The sequence below is a fragment of the Stegostoma tigrinum genome, chromosome 42 (assembly GCF_030684315.1).
Source record: "Stegostoma tigrinum isolate sSteTig4 chromosome 42, sSteTig4.hap1, whole genome shotgun sequence".
NCBI classification, from domain to species: Eukaryota; Metazoa; Chordata; class Chondrichthyes; order Orectolobiformes; family Stegostomatidae; genus Stegostoma; species Stegostoma tigrinum.
Window position 1 is genome coordinate 6,556,580 of NC_081395.1, and position 15,000 is coordinate 6,571,579.

Here is a 15,000-nt window from a genome sequence, read left to right on the forward strand (position 1 = left end):
CAATCCCTCAGCACTGACCCTCCGACAGTGCCCGCTCCCTCAGCACTGACCCTCCGACAGTGCCCACTCCCTTAGCACTGACCCTCCGACAGTGCCCACTCCCTCAGCACTGATCCTCCGACAGTGCCCACTCCCTCAGCACTGACCCTCCGACAGTGCCCGCTCCCTCAGCACTGACCCTCCGACAGTGCCCGCTCCCTCAGCAATGACCCTCCGACAGTGCCCACTCCCTCAGTGCTGACCCTCCGACAGTGCCCACTCCCTCAGGACTGACCCTCCGACAGTGCGGCGCTCCCTCTGCGCTGACCGGCGCTGGTGGATGGAGGGTCGTCATGGTAGTAACTCCTGGCTGACCACTTGCTTGTCGCGGTTGCAGGTGGAGGAGTTGCGGCTGGAGGTGGATCACCTGAGGCAGACCACAGACGCCCTGAGGCAGAGGTCGCAGGTCAGCTCCGAGGCCAGGGTCAAGGACATTGAGAAGGAGAATGAGATCCTGCACCAGGCCATGGCAGAGGCCAGTCTGAGGCAGAGTGCCCTGGCCTCCGAGAAGAACCAGGCCCTTCGCGAGCTGGAGCAGAGCCGGTCCGAGGCCGAGAAGGCTGAGGAGCTAGGCCGGGAGCTAGAGTGCGTCCGTCGACTCAACGAGGAGCTCCGAAAGCGGGGCCTGGAGTTGGAAACGAGTCTGGGGAGACTCCCCGTGCTGGAGGAGAGGTCGTCGGGCTTGCAGGCCGAGAACGGGAGGCTGCGTCAGAGCCTGGAGAGCCTGACCATGAGGCTGGAGGCTTCGGAGCTGGAGAGGGCCCGTTCTGAGGAGGAGAGCCTCCAGCTGAGGGAGGCCGAGAGAGCAGCCCTCGATCAGGCTGAGGCTGAGAACCGGGAGCTGGAGAAGGAGAGAGACCGCCTGCGGAGGGAGGCCGCCCAGCTGAAGGCCGCGCTCTCGAGGGCCGAGGAACAAGCTTCAGCCTACCAGGCCTCACAGGCAGAGCGCCAGCAGCTGTCCCGGAGCCTGGAGACCGCCAAGAGGCGTCTCTCAGAGATGGAGAAAGAGGCCGAGGAGATGGAAGTGGAGGCTCAGAGCCGGCAGCGGGAGCTGGAGGAGCAGCGAGCGGCGAGGGGCCTGTGTGAGCAGGCCCACCAGGCCCTGGCGCAGGAGCTGGAGCAGGCCGATAGGGAGAAGAGGCAACTGGCGAAGGAGAACCGGCGCCTCAGGCAGCAGGCTGAGACACGCGACGCCTCCCTGGACGAGCACAGCCTGAAGTCGGCCGGGCTGGAGCTGGAGAACCGACGCCTCCAGCAGGAGATCAGCTGGGCCCAGGAGGCCCGGGACAGCCTGAGGGATATGGAAGCCGAGAACACCGAGCTCCGACAGCAGCTGACTGTCAACAAGAGGGAAGCCTCCAGTCTTCGCGAGGTAAGTCACCTCCGCGAAATACCCCCCCAGCTTTTGTTGCCTGTCTCCAACAGCCCCTTGGAACTCACTGGGGCCATCCAAGATGGACCCTTTGGCACAATGCGACTCTCAAGAGGCATGTCACTGTGGGTCAGGAGTCACGTGGAGGCCCAGACCGGGTAAGGAGGGCAGATTTCTACCCCTTAGAGGGGCATTAGTGAACCAGATGGGGTTTTTGCTTTGACGACAATCTTTACCATTCGGCCCATCTTATTGTTTTAAACATATAGCCTCTACCACATCACCCATGGTCAATAATTCAAACAATTCATCAGCCCATGTGTTCTGGGATGGGTGGGGGCAGTCATTTTAAATGGAGTTGGTGGGGAGGGAGCTATCACCCCTTCCAGACCCCCACCCCGAGGTGCTCATCTCTCTCTCTCTCTCGCTCTCTCTTCTGGGATAGAGTAGGCCGTGGGGAACTCGGAGCGTTTCCCTGGTGATGGTCTCCTTGGCCAGGCCTCAGGGAGTAGGCCTCCATGGGGATCTCGCCACAGCCCCCTCCAACATGCCTGAGGAAGGGTGTACTCTATGTAGGGGGAGGGCCACTGGCCTGATCTCTGGGATTCCGGGATTGTCCCTGTGTTTTCCAGAGGGTTTAGAAGATCAAGAGGTGACCTGATTGAGAAATAAAGGACCCTCACTCTCAACGGTGGGGGGAGTGGGGGATACAGGCAGGAGGTCTCTCTCTTCCCCCTTTGCCTGGGCTTGATGGGTTGAATGGCCTGCTTTAGTCCTCTCCTACCACCACCCTCCCCAAGCCCTCCGCTCCCAGCCCCCTGAGGGTGAAGGTCTGAGCAGGAGTGACTGGTGACAATGACACTTCTGTGAAGCCTGAGGCCTAAACCCCCCCCCCCCCCCCATCACCCCGTACTGAGAGGGTTGGGGCCTAGCTGGGGGTGAGGGTTTCGCAGTATCCCGCCCTGGAAGTCAGGAGAGGGGTCAAAACTCCCAGCACTTGGCGCTTGTATTCAAGCGTCTCCCGCAGGCCTCAGGCTGCTGAGTGTATGCTTCCCACCGCTGCACCCCCAAACCTCCTAACGCCATTAACCTTTGACCTTGTCGCCACAGGAGCTAATGAGTGAGAAACTGAGGGCACAGGAGCTCAGCAACCAACTGGATAGTCTGAGTCACAAGCTGGAACGGATGGGCATTGAACAGGGCCAAGTGTTGCCTGCAGGCCAGGACAGGTAGGTGCTCACTGTACCAGGCTCGCCAGCATTCACCGGGACTGGGCCTTCACCGGGACTGGGCCCTCCCCCCGCCGGGACTGGGCCTTCACCGGGACTGGGCCCTCCCCCTGCCAGGACTGGGCCCTCACCCATCAGGACTGGGCCTTCATTTACCAGGACTGGGCCCTCCCCCCGCCGGGACTGGACCTTCACTGGGACTGGGCCTTCACCGGCCGGGACTGGGCCCTCGCCAGCCGGAACTGGGCCTTCACCGGCCAGGACTGGGCCTTCACTGGAACTGGGCCCTCGCCGGCCGGGACTGGGCCTTCACTGGAACTGGGCCCTCGCCGGCCGGGACTGGGCCTTCACTGGAACTGGGCCCTCGCCGGCCGGGACTGGGCCTTCACTGGAACTGGGCCCTCGCCGGCCGGGACTGGGCCTTCACTGGAACTGGGCCCTCGCCGGCCGGGACTGGGCCTTCATTGGAACTGGGCCCTCGCCGGCCGGGACTGGGCCTTCACTGGAACTGGGCCCTTGCCGGCCGGGAGTGGGCCTTCATTGGAACTGGGCCCTCGCCGGCCGGGACTGGGCCTTCACTGGAACTGGGCCCTCGCCGGCCGGGACTGGGCCTTCACTGGAACTGGGCCCTCGCCGGCCGGGACTGGGCCTTCACTGGAACTGGGCCCCTCCCTCGCCGGGCCTGGGTTCTCGCCCACCGAGACTGGGCCCTCACCCACTGCATCGGCATCTCTCCCTCAGGGAGACAGAGACTGTCAGGGTGGAAAGGAGACCCTGAGGAGGGAGAGGAGAGAGGACCAGAGGGGCCTGGGAGGAGCTGAATGTCCACTGCCCAACACCCCATGTTGGAGCTGTCACTTCCATCCTCAATCCCTCCCAGTCCTCGTCCTCGTCCTCGTATGAGCTTCGTTTGGGAACAACCATGAATCATATCTCTCTTTCTCTCTCTCTCTCTCGCTTTCCTCCCCCTCCTTGTTTACCCCTAACCCCCTCTCATGCCTCATTGTATCTCCCTACCCTCTGTGCCTCCTCACTCCCCCTCTCTCCTCCTCCCTCTCTCCTACCCCTGTCATTTTTCCCTTTCTCCCTCTCACGTCTCTCCTTCACATCCTCCTGTTTCCCTTCCGTCCCCCACCTGCCCACCCGCCCACCCCATCCTGCCCTTCAGTAGTTACCGGTTGTTGGAGGAGAAGTTGGACTCGGTTTTTAAGGAGACTCTGATGATCCGGGAGACTCACATCGCCAGCCTGAGGAGCCAGCTAGAGGATGCTGGGAGACAAAACCAGGAGCTCAATGACCAGCTCAGGGAAGTGAGTGGGGAGTAGCAGGAGCTTGGTGTTGAAAATCGTGCCCCCTAGCTCTAACCTCACTTCTTTCCCTTCACCAACCCAATTCCCCCACCCCCAAGCAGCTCACTCTGTCAGTCTACGCTTGCCCCTTGGCACCAGGGCGCCCCGTGCAATTTGTTCCATCTGGCTTATCTTGGCTGACATTGGGAATGGCCCAGTATGTGAGTGAGGGGGTGGGAGCTCTCTCAGGACACCTTCAGGCTTGGACCTTGGCCTACTCCAAGTTGGCCTCTCTCCTGCCGAGACACGAGCCTCCCAGCCATGTGCCTTTTGACCGCTGTGTTTCTCGGTCTACGATCACCCAGACCACTCTAAGCCTCACAGCCTACAGCCCAGGGCTCCTGGCCTAGTCCCTCTCGATCTCTGGATTTCTTGGCCAACAGCCTAGTCCTCCCACCCTTATCCTTCTCAATCTCTGGATTTCTGGCCTATAGCTCAGGGCTCCCGGCCTAGTCCCTCTCAATCTCTGGATTTCTTGGCCTATAGCCCAGGGCTCCCGGCCTAGTCCCTCTCGATCTCTGGATTTCTTGGCCTATAGCCGAGGCTTCCCAGTGTAATCGGTCTCAGCTGCCGGGTTTGGCCAACAGTCACCCAGGCCCCACCAGGCCTCCCGGCCTGTCCTATCAATGGTTGCACTGGTGGTCAGCTGTTTGAATCTGCTCCATGTTCCCAAGCCCCCAGGCTGTCCTCAGAACACCACTTTGTGAGTGCCATTACCTGTCATCTCCCCCATCTCTCTCTCTTGCTCAATAGACAATAGGTGTTGGAGTAGGCCATTCGGCCCTTCGAGCCAGCACCACCATTCATTATGATCATGGCTGATCATCCACAATCAGTATCCTGTTCCTGCCTTATCCCCATAACCCTTGATTCCACTATCTTTAAGAGCTCTATCCATCTCTTTCTTGAAACTATCCAGAGACTTGGCCTCCACTGCCTTCTGGGGCAGAGCATTCCACCTATCCACCACCCTCTGGGTGAAGAAGGTTTTCCTCAACTCTGTTCTAAATGGCCTATCTCTTATTTTTAAACTGTGTCCTCTGGTTCTGGACTCACACATCAGCGGAAACATTCTTCCTGCCTCCAGAGTGTCCAATCCCTTAATACTCTTATACGTCTCAATCAGATCCCCTCTCATCCTTCTAAACTCAAGTGTATACAAGCCCAGTCGCTCCAATCTTTCAACATATGATAGTCCCGCCATTCTGGGAATTGACCTTGTGAACCTACACTGTACTCCCTCAATAGCAAGAATGTCCTTCCTCAAATTTGGAGACCAAAACTGCACACAATACTCCAGGTGTGGTCTCACCAGGGCCCTGTACAGCTGCAGAAGGATCTCTTTGCTCCTATACTCAATTCCTCTTGTTATGAAGGCCAGCATGCTAATAGCATTCTTCACTGCCTGCTGTACCTGCATGCTTGCTTTCATTGACTGATGTCCAAGAACACGTAGATCTCGTTGTGCTTCCCCTTTACCTAACTTGATTCCATTTATATAGTAGTCTGCCTTCCTGTTCTTGCCACCAAAGTGGATAAGCACACATTTATCCACATTAAACTGCATCTGCCATGCATCTGTCCACTGACCTAGCCTGTCCAAGTCACCCTGTATTCTCATAACATCCTCCTCACATTTCACACTGCCACCCAGCTTTGTGTCATCAGCAAATTTGCTAACATTACTTTTAATGCCTTCATCTATATTATAGTTAAAGCGGGAGCTGGATCAGCCAGAGCAGAGGGACGAGTTGGTGGGCAGGATGACTGCTACGGTGATGGAGGGCCAGGCGCCGTCGGAGGCTAAGCTCGAACGCCGGGAGTCGCTGAAGGAAGTGACCAGCGACCGTTTGATAGAGGTCGAGCGGAAGGTAAGGTCAGTGACCTGCCCACTGGCCCAGGGACAGTTAGGGGCGATGGTCAAGGATCAGGCCATAGGCCTCCCCACTCCCGGGGGGTTTCATTGTGACAATTCCCACTCAGCCGCCACCAAACTCAGACGTTCCTCAAAATCTCCTCTAGCCCCTGCACCCCCTCCCTATCTCTGTCACCTCCTCCAGCTCCTACACCCCCTCCCTATCTCTGTCACCCCCTCCAGCCCCTACACTCCCTCCCTATCTCTGTCACTTCTTCCAGCCCCTACAGCCCCTCCAGCCCCCTCCACCCCTCCCTATCTCTGTCAGCCCCTCAAGCCCCCTACACCCCCTCCCTATCTCTGTCACCCCCTCCGGCCCCTACACCCCCTCCCTATCTCTGTCACCCCCTCCCTATCTCTGTCACTTCTTCCAGCCCCTACACCCCCTCCAGTCCCCTACACCCCCTCCCTATCTCTGTCACACCCTCTGGCCCCTACACCCCCTCCCTATCTCTGTCACCCGCTCCGGCCCCTACACTTCCTCCCTATCTCTGTCACTTCCTCCAGCCCCTACGCCCCCTCCCTATCTCTGTTGCTTCTTCCAGCCCCTACACCCCCTCCCTATCTGTCACCCCCTCCAGCCCCCTATACCCCTCCCTATCTCTGTCACCCCCTCCAGCCCCTACACCCCCTCCCTATCTCTGTCACCTCCTCCAGCCCCTACACCCCCTCCCTATCTCTGTAACCCCCTCCATCCCCTACACCCCCTCCCTATCTCAGTAACCTCCTCCAGCCCCTACACCCCCTCCCTATCTCTGTAACCCCCTCCATCCCTTACACCCCCTCCCTATCTCAGTAACCTCCTCCAGCCCCTACACCCCCTCCCTATCGCTGTCACCCCCTCCAAACCGTACACCCCCTCCCTATCTCTGTAACCTCCTCCATCCCCTACACCCCCTCCCTATCTCTGTAACCCCCTCCAGCCCCTACACCCCCTCCCTATCTCTGTAACCCCCTCCAGCCCCTACACCCCCTCCCTATCTCTGTCACCCCCTCCAGCCCCTACATCCCTCCCTGTCTCTGTCACCCCCTCCAGCCCCTACACCCCCTCCCTACCTCTGTCACCCCCTCCAGCCCCTACACCCCCTCCCTATCGCTGTCACCCCCTCCAAACCGTACACCCCCTCCCTATCTCTGTAACCTCCTCCATCCCCTACACCCCCTCCCTATCTCTGTAACCCCCTCCAGCCCCTACACCCCCTCCCTATCTCTGTAACCCCCTCCAGCCCCTACACCCCCTCCCTATCTCTGTCACCCCCTCCAGCCCCTACACCCCCTCCCTATCTCTGTCACCCCCTCCAGCCCCTACACCCCCTCCCTATCTCTGTCACCCCCTCCAAACCCCTATCCGAGGAAGGATGAACTGGCTGTGGAAGGTTTCCCAGATGAATTCCTCGGATCGTGGGACTGACGCAGAGGAAGTGAGGGGATTGGTCCGGACTATACTCACTGGAGTTGAGAGGAATGAGGAAGGAATCTCCCTGAAACCTATAAAATTCGAACAGGAATAGAGAAGGTAAACACAGCGTGGCAGTCCCTGGTAGCTGGGGGTGCATAGAACCAGGGGGTCACCACCCTGCGATGACGGAGATGGGGAGAAATGCCTTCACCCAGGCAGCGGGGATCCTGTGGAATTCTCTGCCGTAGAAAGCAGTTGAATGTTTACAAGGAGGAGTTCGATATAGCTCTTAGGGCAAACGGGATTGAGGGGTATGGGGGGAGGGGGTAAGTGGGGAAGAGAGGCTCAAACCAAAATAGGACGTGCTGGTGAAACTCAGCAAGTCATGGAGCGAGAAAGTGAGAAAGAGAGCAAAGGAGAGAGGGACAGACAGCGCAAGGGAAAGAGACAAGGAGAGACCAAAACCGAGAGAAACGGATATATATATGGGAGAGGGACAGGGGGAGAGGGACAGGGGGAGAGGGACAGGGGGAGAGTGAGGGAGAGGGACAGGGGGAGAGGGACAGGGGGAGAGGGACAGGGGAGAGGGAGGGAGGGGGACAGGGGGAGAGTGACAGGGGAGAGGGACAGGGGGAGAGTGAGGGAGAGGGACGGGGGAGAGTGACAGGGGGAGAGAGACAGGGGGAGAGTGAGGGAGAGGGACGGGGGAGAGTGACAGGGGGAGAGTGAGGGAGAGGGACAGGGGGAGAGTGACAGGGGGAGAGTGAGGGAGAGGGACAGGGGGAGAGGGACAGGGGGAGAGTGAGGGAGAGGGACAGGGGAGAGAGACAGGGGGAGAGTGAGGGAGAGGGACAGGGAGAGAGGGACAGAGAGAGTGTGAGGGAGAGAGACGGGGGAGAGGGACAGGGGGAGAGTGAGGGAGAGGGACAGGGGGAGAGGGACAGGGGGAGAGTGAGGGAGAGGGACAGGGGGAGAGGGACAGGGGGAAGAGTGAGGGAGAGGAACAGGGGGAGAGGGACAGGGGGAAGAGTGAGGGAGAGGGACAGGGGGAGAGTGAGGGAGAGAGGGACAGGGGGAGAGTGAGGGAGAGAGACAGGGGGAGAGGGACAGGGGGAGAGTGAGGGAGAGAGACAGGGGGAGAGGGACAGGGGGAGAGTGAGGGAGAGGGACAGGGGGAGAGGGACAGGGGGAGAGTGAGGGAGAGGGACAGGGGGAGAGGGACAGAGAGAGTGTGAGGGAGAGAGACAGGGGGAGAGGGACGGGGGAGAGTGAGGGAGAGGGACAGGGGGAGAGGGACAGAGGGAGAGTGAGGGAGAGGGACAGGGGGAGAGGGACAGGGGGAAGAGTGAGGGAGAGAGACAGGGGGAGAGGGACAGGGGGAGAGTGAGGGAGAGGGACAGGGGGAGAGGGACGGGAGAGAGTGAGGGAGAGGGACGGGGAGAGGGACGGGGGAGAGGGACAGGGGGAAGAGTGAGGGAGAGGGACGGGGGAGAGGGACAGGGGGAGAGTGAGGGAGAGGGACAGGGGGAGAGGGACAGGGGGGAGAGTGAGGGAGAGGGACAGGGGGAGAGGGACGGGGGAGAGGGACGGGGGAGAGGGACGGGGGAGAGGGAGGGAGAGGGACAGGGGGAGAGTGAGGGAGAGGGACAGGGGGAGAGGGACAGGGGGAGAGGGACAGGGGGAGAGTGAGGGAGAGGGACAGGGGAGAGGGACAGGGGGAGAGTGAGGGAGAGGGACAGGGGGAGAGGGACAGAGAGAGTGTGAGGGAGAGAGACAGGGGGAGAGGGACAGGGGGAGAGTGAGGGAGAGGGACAGGGGGAGAGGGACAGGGGGAGAGTGAGGGAGAGGGACAGGGGGAGAGGGACAGGGGGAAGAGTGAGGGAGAGGAACAGGGGGAGAGGGACAGGGGAAGAGTGAGGGAGAGGGACAGGGGGAGAGGGACAGGGGGAGAGTGAGGGAGAGAGGGACAGGGGGAGAGTGAGGGAGAGAGACGGGGGAGAGGGACAGGGGAGAGTGAGGGAGAGAGACAGGGGGAGAGGGACAGGGGGAGTGTGAGGGAGAGGGACAGGGGGAGAGTGAGGGAGAGGGACAGGGGGAGAGGGACAGAGAGAGTGTGAGGGAGAGAGACAGGGGGAGAGGGACGGGGGAGAGTGAGGGAGAGGGACAGGGGGAGAGGGACAGAAGGAGAGTGAGGGAGAGGGACAGGGGGAGAGGGACAGGGGGAAGAGTGAGGGAGAGAGACAGGGGGAGAGGGACAGGGGGAGAGTGAGGGAGAGGGACAGTGGGAGAGGGACGGGGGAGAGTGAGGGAGAGGGACAGGGGGAGAGGGACGGGGGAGAGGGACAGGGGGAAGAGTGAGGGAGAGGGACGGGGGAGAGGGACAGGGGGAGAGTGAGGGAGAGGGACAGGGGGAGAGGGACAGGGGGGAGAGTGAGGGAGAGGGACAGGGGGAGAGGGACAGGGGGAGAGGGACGGGGGAGAGGGACGGGGGAGAGGGAGGGAGAGGGACAGGGGGAGTGGGACAGGGGGATGAGTGAGGGAGAGGGACAGAGGGAGAGTGAGGGAGAGGGACAGAGAGAGTGTGAGGGAGAGAGACAGAGGGAGAGGGACAGGGGGAGAGTGAGGGAGAGGGACAGAGGGAGAGGGACAGGGGGAGAGGGACGGGGGAGAGGGACGGGGGAGAGGGACAGGGGGAGAGGGACAGGGGGATGAGTGAGGGAGAGGGACAGAGGGAGAGTGAGGGAGAGGGACAGAGAGAGTGTGAGGGAGAGAGACAGAGGGAGAGGGACAGGGGGAGAGTGAGGGAGAGGGACAGAGGGAGAGGGACAGAGTGAGAGTGAGGGAGAGGGACAGAGGAGATGGACAGGGGGAGAGTGAGGGAGAGGGACAGGGGGAGAGTGAGGGAGAGGGACAGGGGGAGAGTGAGGGAGAGGGACAAAGGGAGAGGGACAGAGGGAGAGTGAGGGAGAGAGACAGAGGGAGTGGGACAGGGGGAGAGTGAGGGAGAGGGACAGAGGAAGAGGGACAGAGGGAGAGTGAGGGAGAGGGATAGAGAGAGTGTGAAGGAGAGAGACAGAGGGAGAGGGACAGGGGGAGAGTGAGGGAGAGGGACAGAGGAAGAGGGACAGAGGGAGAGTGAGGGAGAGGGACAGAGAGAGTGTGAGGGAGAGAGACAGAGGGAGAGGGACAGGGGGAGAGTGAGGGAGAGGGACAGAGGAAGAGGGACAGAGGGAGAGTGAGGGAGAGGGACAGGGGGAGAGGGACGGGGGAGAGGGACAGAGAGAGTGTGAGGGACAGACAGAAAATGAGGGAGAGAGACAGTAAGTGAGAATGTGAGGGACAGAGAGAGCGTGAGAGGGGTGGAGAGAGATGGAGAGGGACAGAGGGACAGAGAGAGTGCGAGGGGATGGACAGACAGAGTGAAGGAAAGGAAGAGAGTGTGAGGGAGAGGGACAGACAGAGAGTGAGGGAGAGGGAGAGAGTGACCATTATGTAGAACAGAACTGGATGGACCGCACTGAGAGACAGACCAGGCTTGGAGGCCCCTAGAGGCTGTGTTTCGTGTTGGTGGATAATTGTTGGGTCGGTGTGGTTTCGGTAGGGAAGCCGAGGGGCACAGATCGAAGGGAAGAGCCAGCAGGGGAGATGTTCCATGCCCCTGTTTGCCATGCAGATGGGTCAGGGGCTGGTGGGGGATCGCTGGAGAGTGCGTCGGGGGATGGAGAGTGCTCAGAGACTGTGCCACCCAACCCCACCCCCTTACTGATGGCGAGTTTCTCACCATTCACTCTGCAGAATGCCACGCTCCTGGCAGAGAAGGAGGCCCTGACGGTGGCCCTGGGCCAGCAGGAATCGGTGAATGGCAGCCTGCAGGCACAGATCCTGATACTCCAGAAACACACGGTGTCGATGCAGGAGCAGAATTCCAGCCTGCAGGCTCAGAACGGCCGGCTGCAGGTCAGAGCAGCCAACAGCGCCCCATCCCCCAACCCCACGCGCCGGGATCTCCCCATTTATATAGCACCCAGATCCACCGCATGACGTCCCATGCCCTCACAGTCCTTCGTTCTTAAAAGGAGTCATGCCACCTCGTGCACTGCCCGTGGAAACATGCAGGGGGCGCGGCCTGCCAACAATCACACAGCAAGATCCCACACACTCACGGTGAGAGAATGGCCTGGATCACCCATTGTGGCAGATGTCCTCCCCCCGCACCCCCCGGCCCCTCCCAATGCCCCTGCTCTTCCTCCGATCGTGGACATGAGATATTTTACGCATCTCTCCCAAGCCACCAACTCACCCTACTGAGGGGGCATTTGGGAAGACAACAGCTCCCAACAGCGCCCGCTCCCTCAGCACTGACCCTCCGACAGTGCCCACTCCCTCAGCACTGACCCTCCGACAGTGCTCACTCCCTCAGCACTGACCCTCCGACAGTGCCCACAGTGCCCACTCCCTCAGCACTGACCCTCCGACAATGCCCACTCCCTCAGCACTGACCCTCCGACAGTGCCCACTCCCTCAGCAGTGACCCTCTGACAGTGCCCACTCCCTCAGCACTGACCCTCCGACAGTGCCCACTCCCTCAGCGCTGATCCTCCGACAGTGCCCACTCCCTCAGCACTGACCCTCTGACAGTGCCCACTCCCTCAGCACTGACCCTCCGACAGTGCCCACTCCCTCAGCGCTGACCCTCCGACAGTGCGGCGCTCCCTCAGCACTGACCCTCCGACAGTGCGGCGCTCCCTCAGCACTGACCCTCCAACAGTGCAGTGCTCCCTCAGCACTGACCCTCCGACAGTGCCCACTCCCTCAGCACTGACCCTCTGACAGTGCCCACTCCCTCAGCACTGACCCTCTGACAGTGCCCACTCCCTCAGCACTGACCCTCCGACAGTGCCCACTCCCTCAGCGCTGATCCTCCGACAGTGCCCACTCCCTCAGCACTGACCCTCTGACAGTGCCCACTCCCTCAGCACTGACCCTCCGACAGTGCCCACTCCCTCAGCGCTGACCCTCCGACAGTGCGGCGCTCCCTCAGCACTGACCCTCCGACAGTGCGGCGCTCCCTCAGCACTGACCCTCCAACAGTGCAGTGCTCCCTCAGCACTGACCCTCCGACAGTGCCCACTCCCTCAGCACTGACCCTCTGACAGTGGGAGTGTGGAAGTGTGTGTAACCAGAGCGGGATGTTGCTGGAAGTGTGTGGATTGGGGTCTCCCCGATGGGTCCCTGTTCCGACTGGTGCCTCTCTTCCCCATCTCTCTCTCTCTCTCTCTCTGCCCAGGCTGAGAACAGCAGTCTGATGTCTCAGAATACATCTGCAATTGGCCACAACAGCCAGCTGCAGGCTGAGCTCTCAGCCCTGCAGAGTGAGCACAGGAGCCTGGCGAAGGATAGTGAGGAGGTGCAGAACCGCCTCACCTCAGCGCTCAGGGACCACGAGAAGCTGGTCCTCCTGCACGAGGCTCAGGAGGCTGAGTTTGAGGGACTGATGGAGAAGCATAAAGCTCTGAAAGGCAGCTACAAGAGCCTGGAGGCGGAACACAAGGAGCTGGATGGCAGGTGGGGTACAGGGCCGAATGCACGGAGAGGGGATCGAGGCAGTTTGTTTGAAAACGCACTCGCACTCGAACACATGCACACTCACACACGCTCAAACGTGCTCACACACGGGAGCAGGCTTGCATGCACGCGTACACTCGCACACATGTACATACACTCTCGCACGCACACGCTCACATACACACTCACTCGCACACATACTCACCAACTCACATGCACGCACACACACTCATTCAGATGCACCCACTCATTCACTCATGCACACACACACATCACACTCACGCACACATACTAACTCACATGCACACTCACACTCACTTACACACACACGCTCGCACACATACTCACTAACTCACATGCACACGCTCACGCACAATCAGATGCACACTCTCATTCACTCATGCACACACACACACCCACACACACACACAGACATGCACAGTCCCTTACTGACTCGCACTCTCCCTCTCTCACCACCCTCCCCCTCACACACCCCCCTCCCTCACACACCCCCCTCCCTCACACACCACCCTCCCCTTCACACACCCCCTCCCCTTCACACACCCCCCTCCCCTCACACACCCCCTCCCCTCACACACCCCACTCCCCTCACACACACCCCCTTCACACACCCCACTCCCCTCACACCACCCCCCCTTCACACACCCCTCCCTCCCTTCACACACCCCCCTCTCTTCACACACCCCCCTCCCTTCACACACACCCCCCTCCCCTCACACAGCCCCCCTCACACACCACCCTCACCCTCACACACCACCCTCCCCCTCACACACCACCCTCCACCTCAAACACCACCCTCCACCTCAAACACCACCCTCCCCTCCACACACCCCCTCACCCTCACACACCTCCCTCCCCCTCACACACCACCCTCTCCCTTCACACATCCACCCTCCCCTTCACACACCCCCCCTCCCCGCCACACACCACCCCTCCCTTCACACACCACCCTCCCCCTCACACACCCCCCTCCCCTCACACAGCCCCCTCCCTTCACACACCCCCCCTCCTTCACACACCCCCCTCCCCCTCACCACCCCCCTCCCCCTCACACACCCCCCTCCCTTCACACACCCCCTCGCTTCACACACCCCCCTCCCCTCACACACCCCCTCCCCTCACACACCCCCCTCCCCTCTGCTCCCCTCACACTTACACCCCCCTCCCTCTCACTTCCCCCCCCTCACTTCCCCCCCTTCCCTCTCACTTCCCCCCCTCCCTCTCACTTCCCCCCTCTCACTTCCCCCCCTCCCTCTCACTTCCCCCCCCTCCCCTCTCACTTCCCCCCCTCCCCTCTCACTTCCCCCCTCCCCTCACACTTACCCCCCTCACTTACCCCCCCTCCCCTCTCACTTCCCCCCCCTCCCCTCACACTTCCCCCTCCCTCCACTTCCCCCCCTCCCCTCACACTTCCCCCCTCCCCTCACACTCCCCCCTCCCCTCACACGCGGGGCGGGCGGGCTGAATGGCCTCCTACCCTTGAGATTTTGGGTGTTTCTTGCGCGTGCAGTGGGGGGTTAAGTGGGCGCGCTGAGAACGTGGGTGACCGACACCTGTCCCCCCAACCCCGGCTAACCTCTGAACCCTGCGGCCAGGTACGGGCAGCTTCTGGCGCAGAAAGCTCGGCTTGATGAGGTGGAAGCAGCGGTAGAGCTTCAGCGCCAGGCTCTGGACCAGGAGGAACGCAGTCGGCGGCAGGAGACAGAGGCCTACCACAGGCTGAAGGAGGAGCACGACAGGTCAGTGCACAGCCATTCGGCCCGAGAGCTTTTCCCCTAGCCCCGGCCAGGCGGTGAGCAAGGGGCTTTGGAGGTGGGGTGGCTACACACAGCTCCATCCTATGCCCCCTTCCTCAGCGCCAGACGAAGCCCTCTCCGAATCTGCACGCCACACAGCGGCTCTGTCCTTCGGCCCCACCCGTTCCCTGCTAGCCACCGCCCCTCCCTACCCACCGTGTGTACTTCAGCTTGCAAGCTGACTTTCTCCATCTGCGTTGCCAGCCTCTGCCCACACTTTCTGGCAGTGTGCCCTACGTTCTAACCCCTCGCCCCTGGGAGACAGATACCCCCTCAAGTCGCTGCCTCCACCTCACCGTGGGAGCCTCACCCCCT

The 15,000-nt window shown here is 61.2% G+C and overlaps 1 protein-coding gene across 1 annotated transcript in view; it reads left to right on the plus strand.

The window, feature by feature from the left end:
- LOC125449277 (girdin-like) overlaps positions 1-15,000 on the plus strand; it is a 68,032-nt gene that overhangs the window by 39,736 nt on the left and 13,296 nt on the right. Inside the window, exons 15-21 of the mRNA XM_059641480.1 lie at positions 377-1,411; positions 2,522-2,640; positions 3,809-3,950; positions 5,702-5,860; positions 11,099-11,260; positions 12,591-12,868; positions 14,485-14,628. Coding sequence (XP_059497463.1) covers positions 377-1,411; positions 2,522-2,640; positions 3,809-3,950; positions 5,702-5,860; positions 11,099-11,260; positions 12,591-12,868; positions 14,485-14,628 — 2,039 coding nt within the window. The remainder of the gene's footprint in view (positions 1-376; positions 1,412-2,521; positions 2,641-3,808; positions 3,951-5,701; positions 5,861-11,098; positions 11,261-12,590; positions 12,869-14,484; positions 14,629-15,000) is intronic.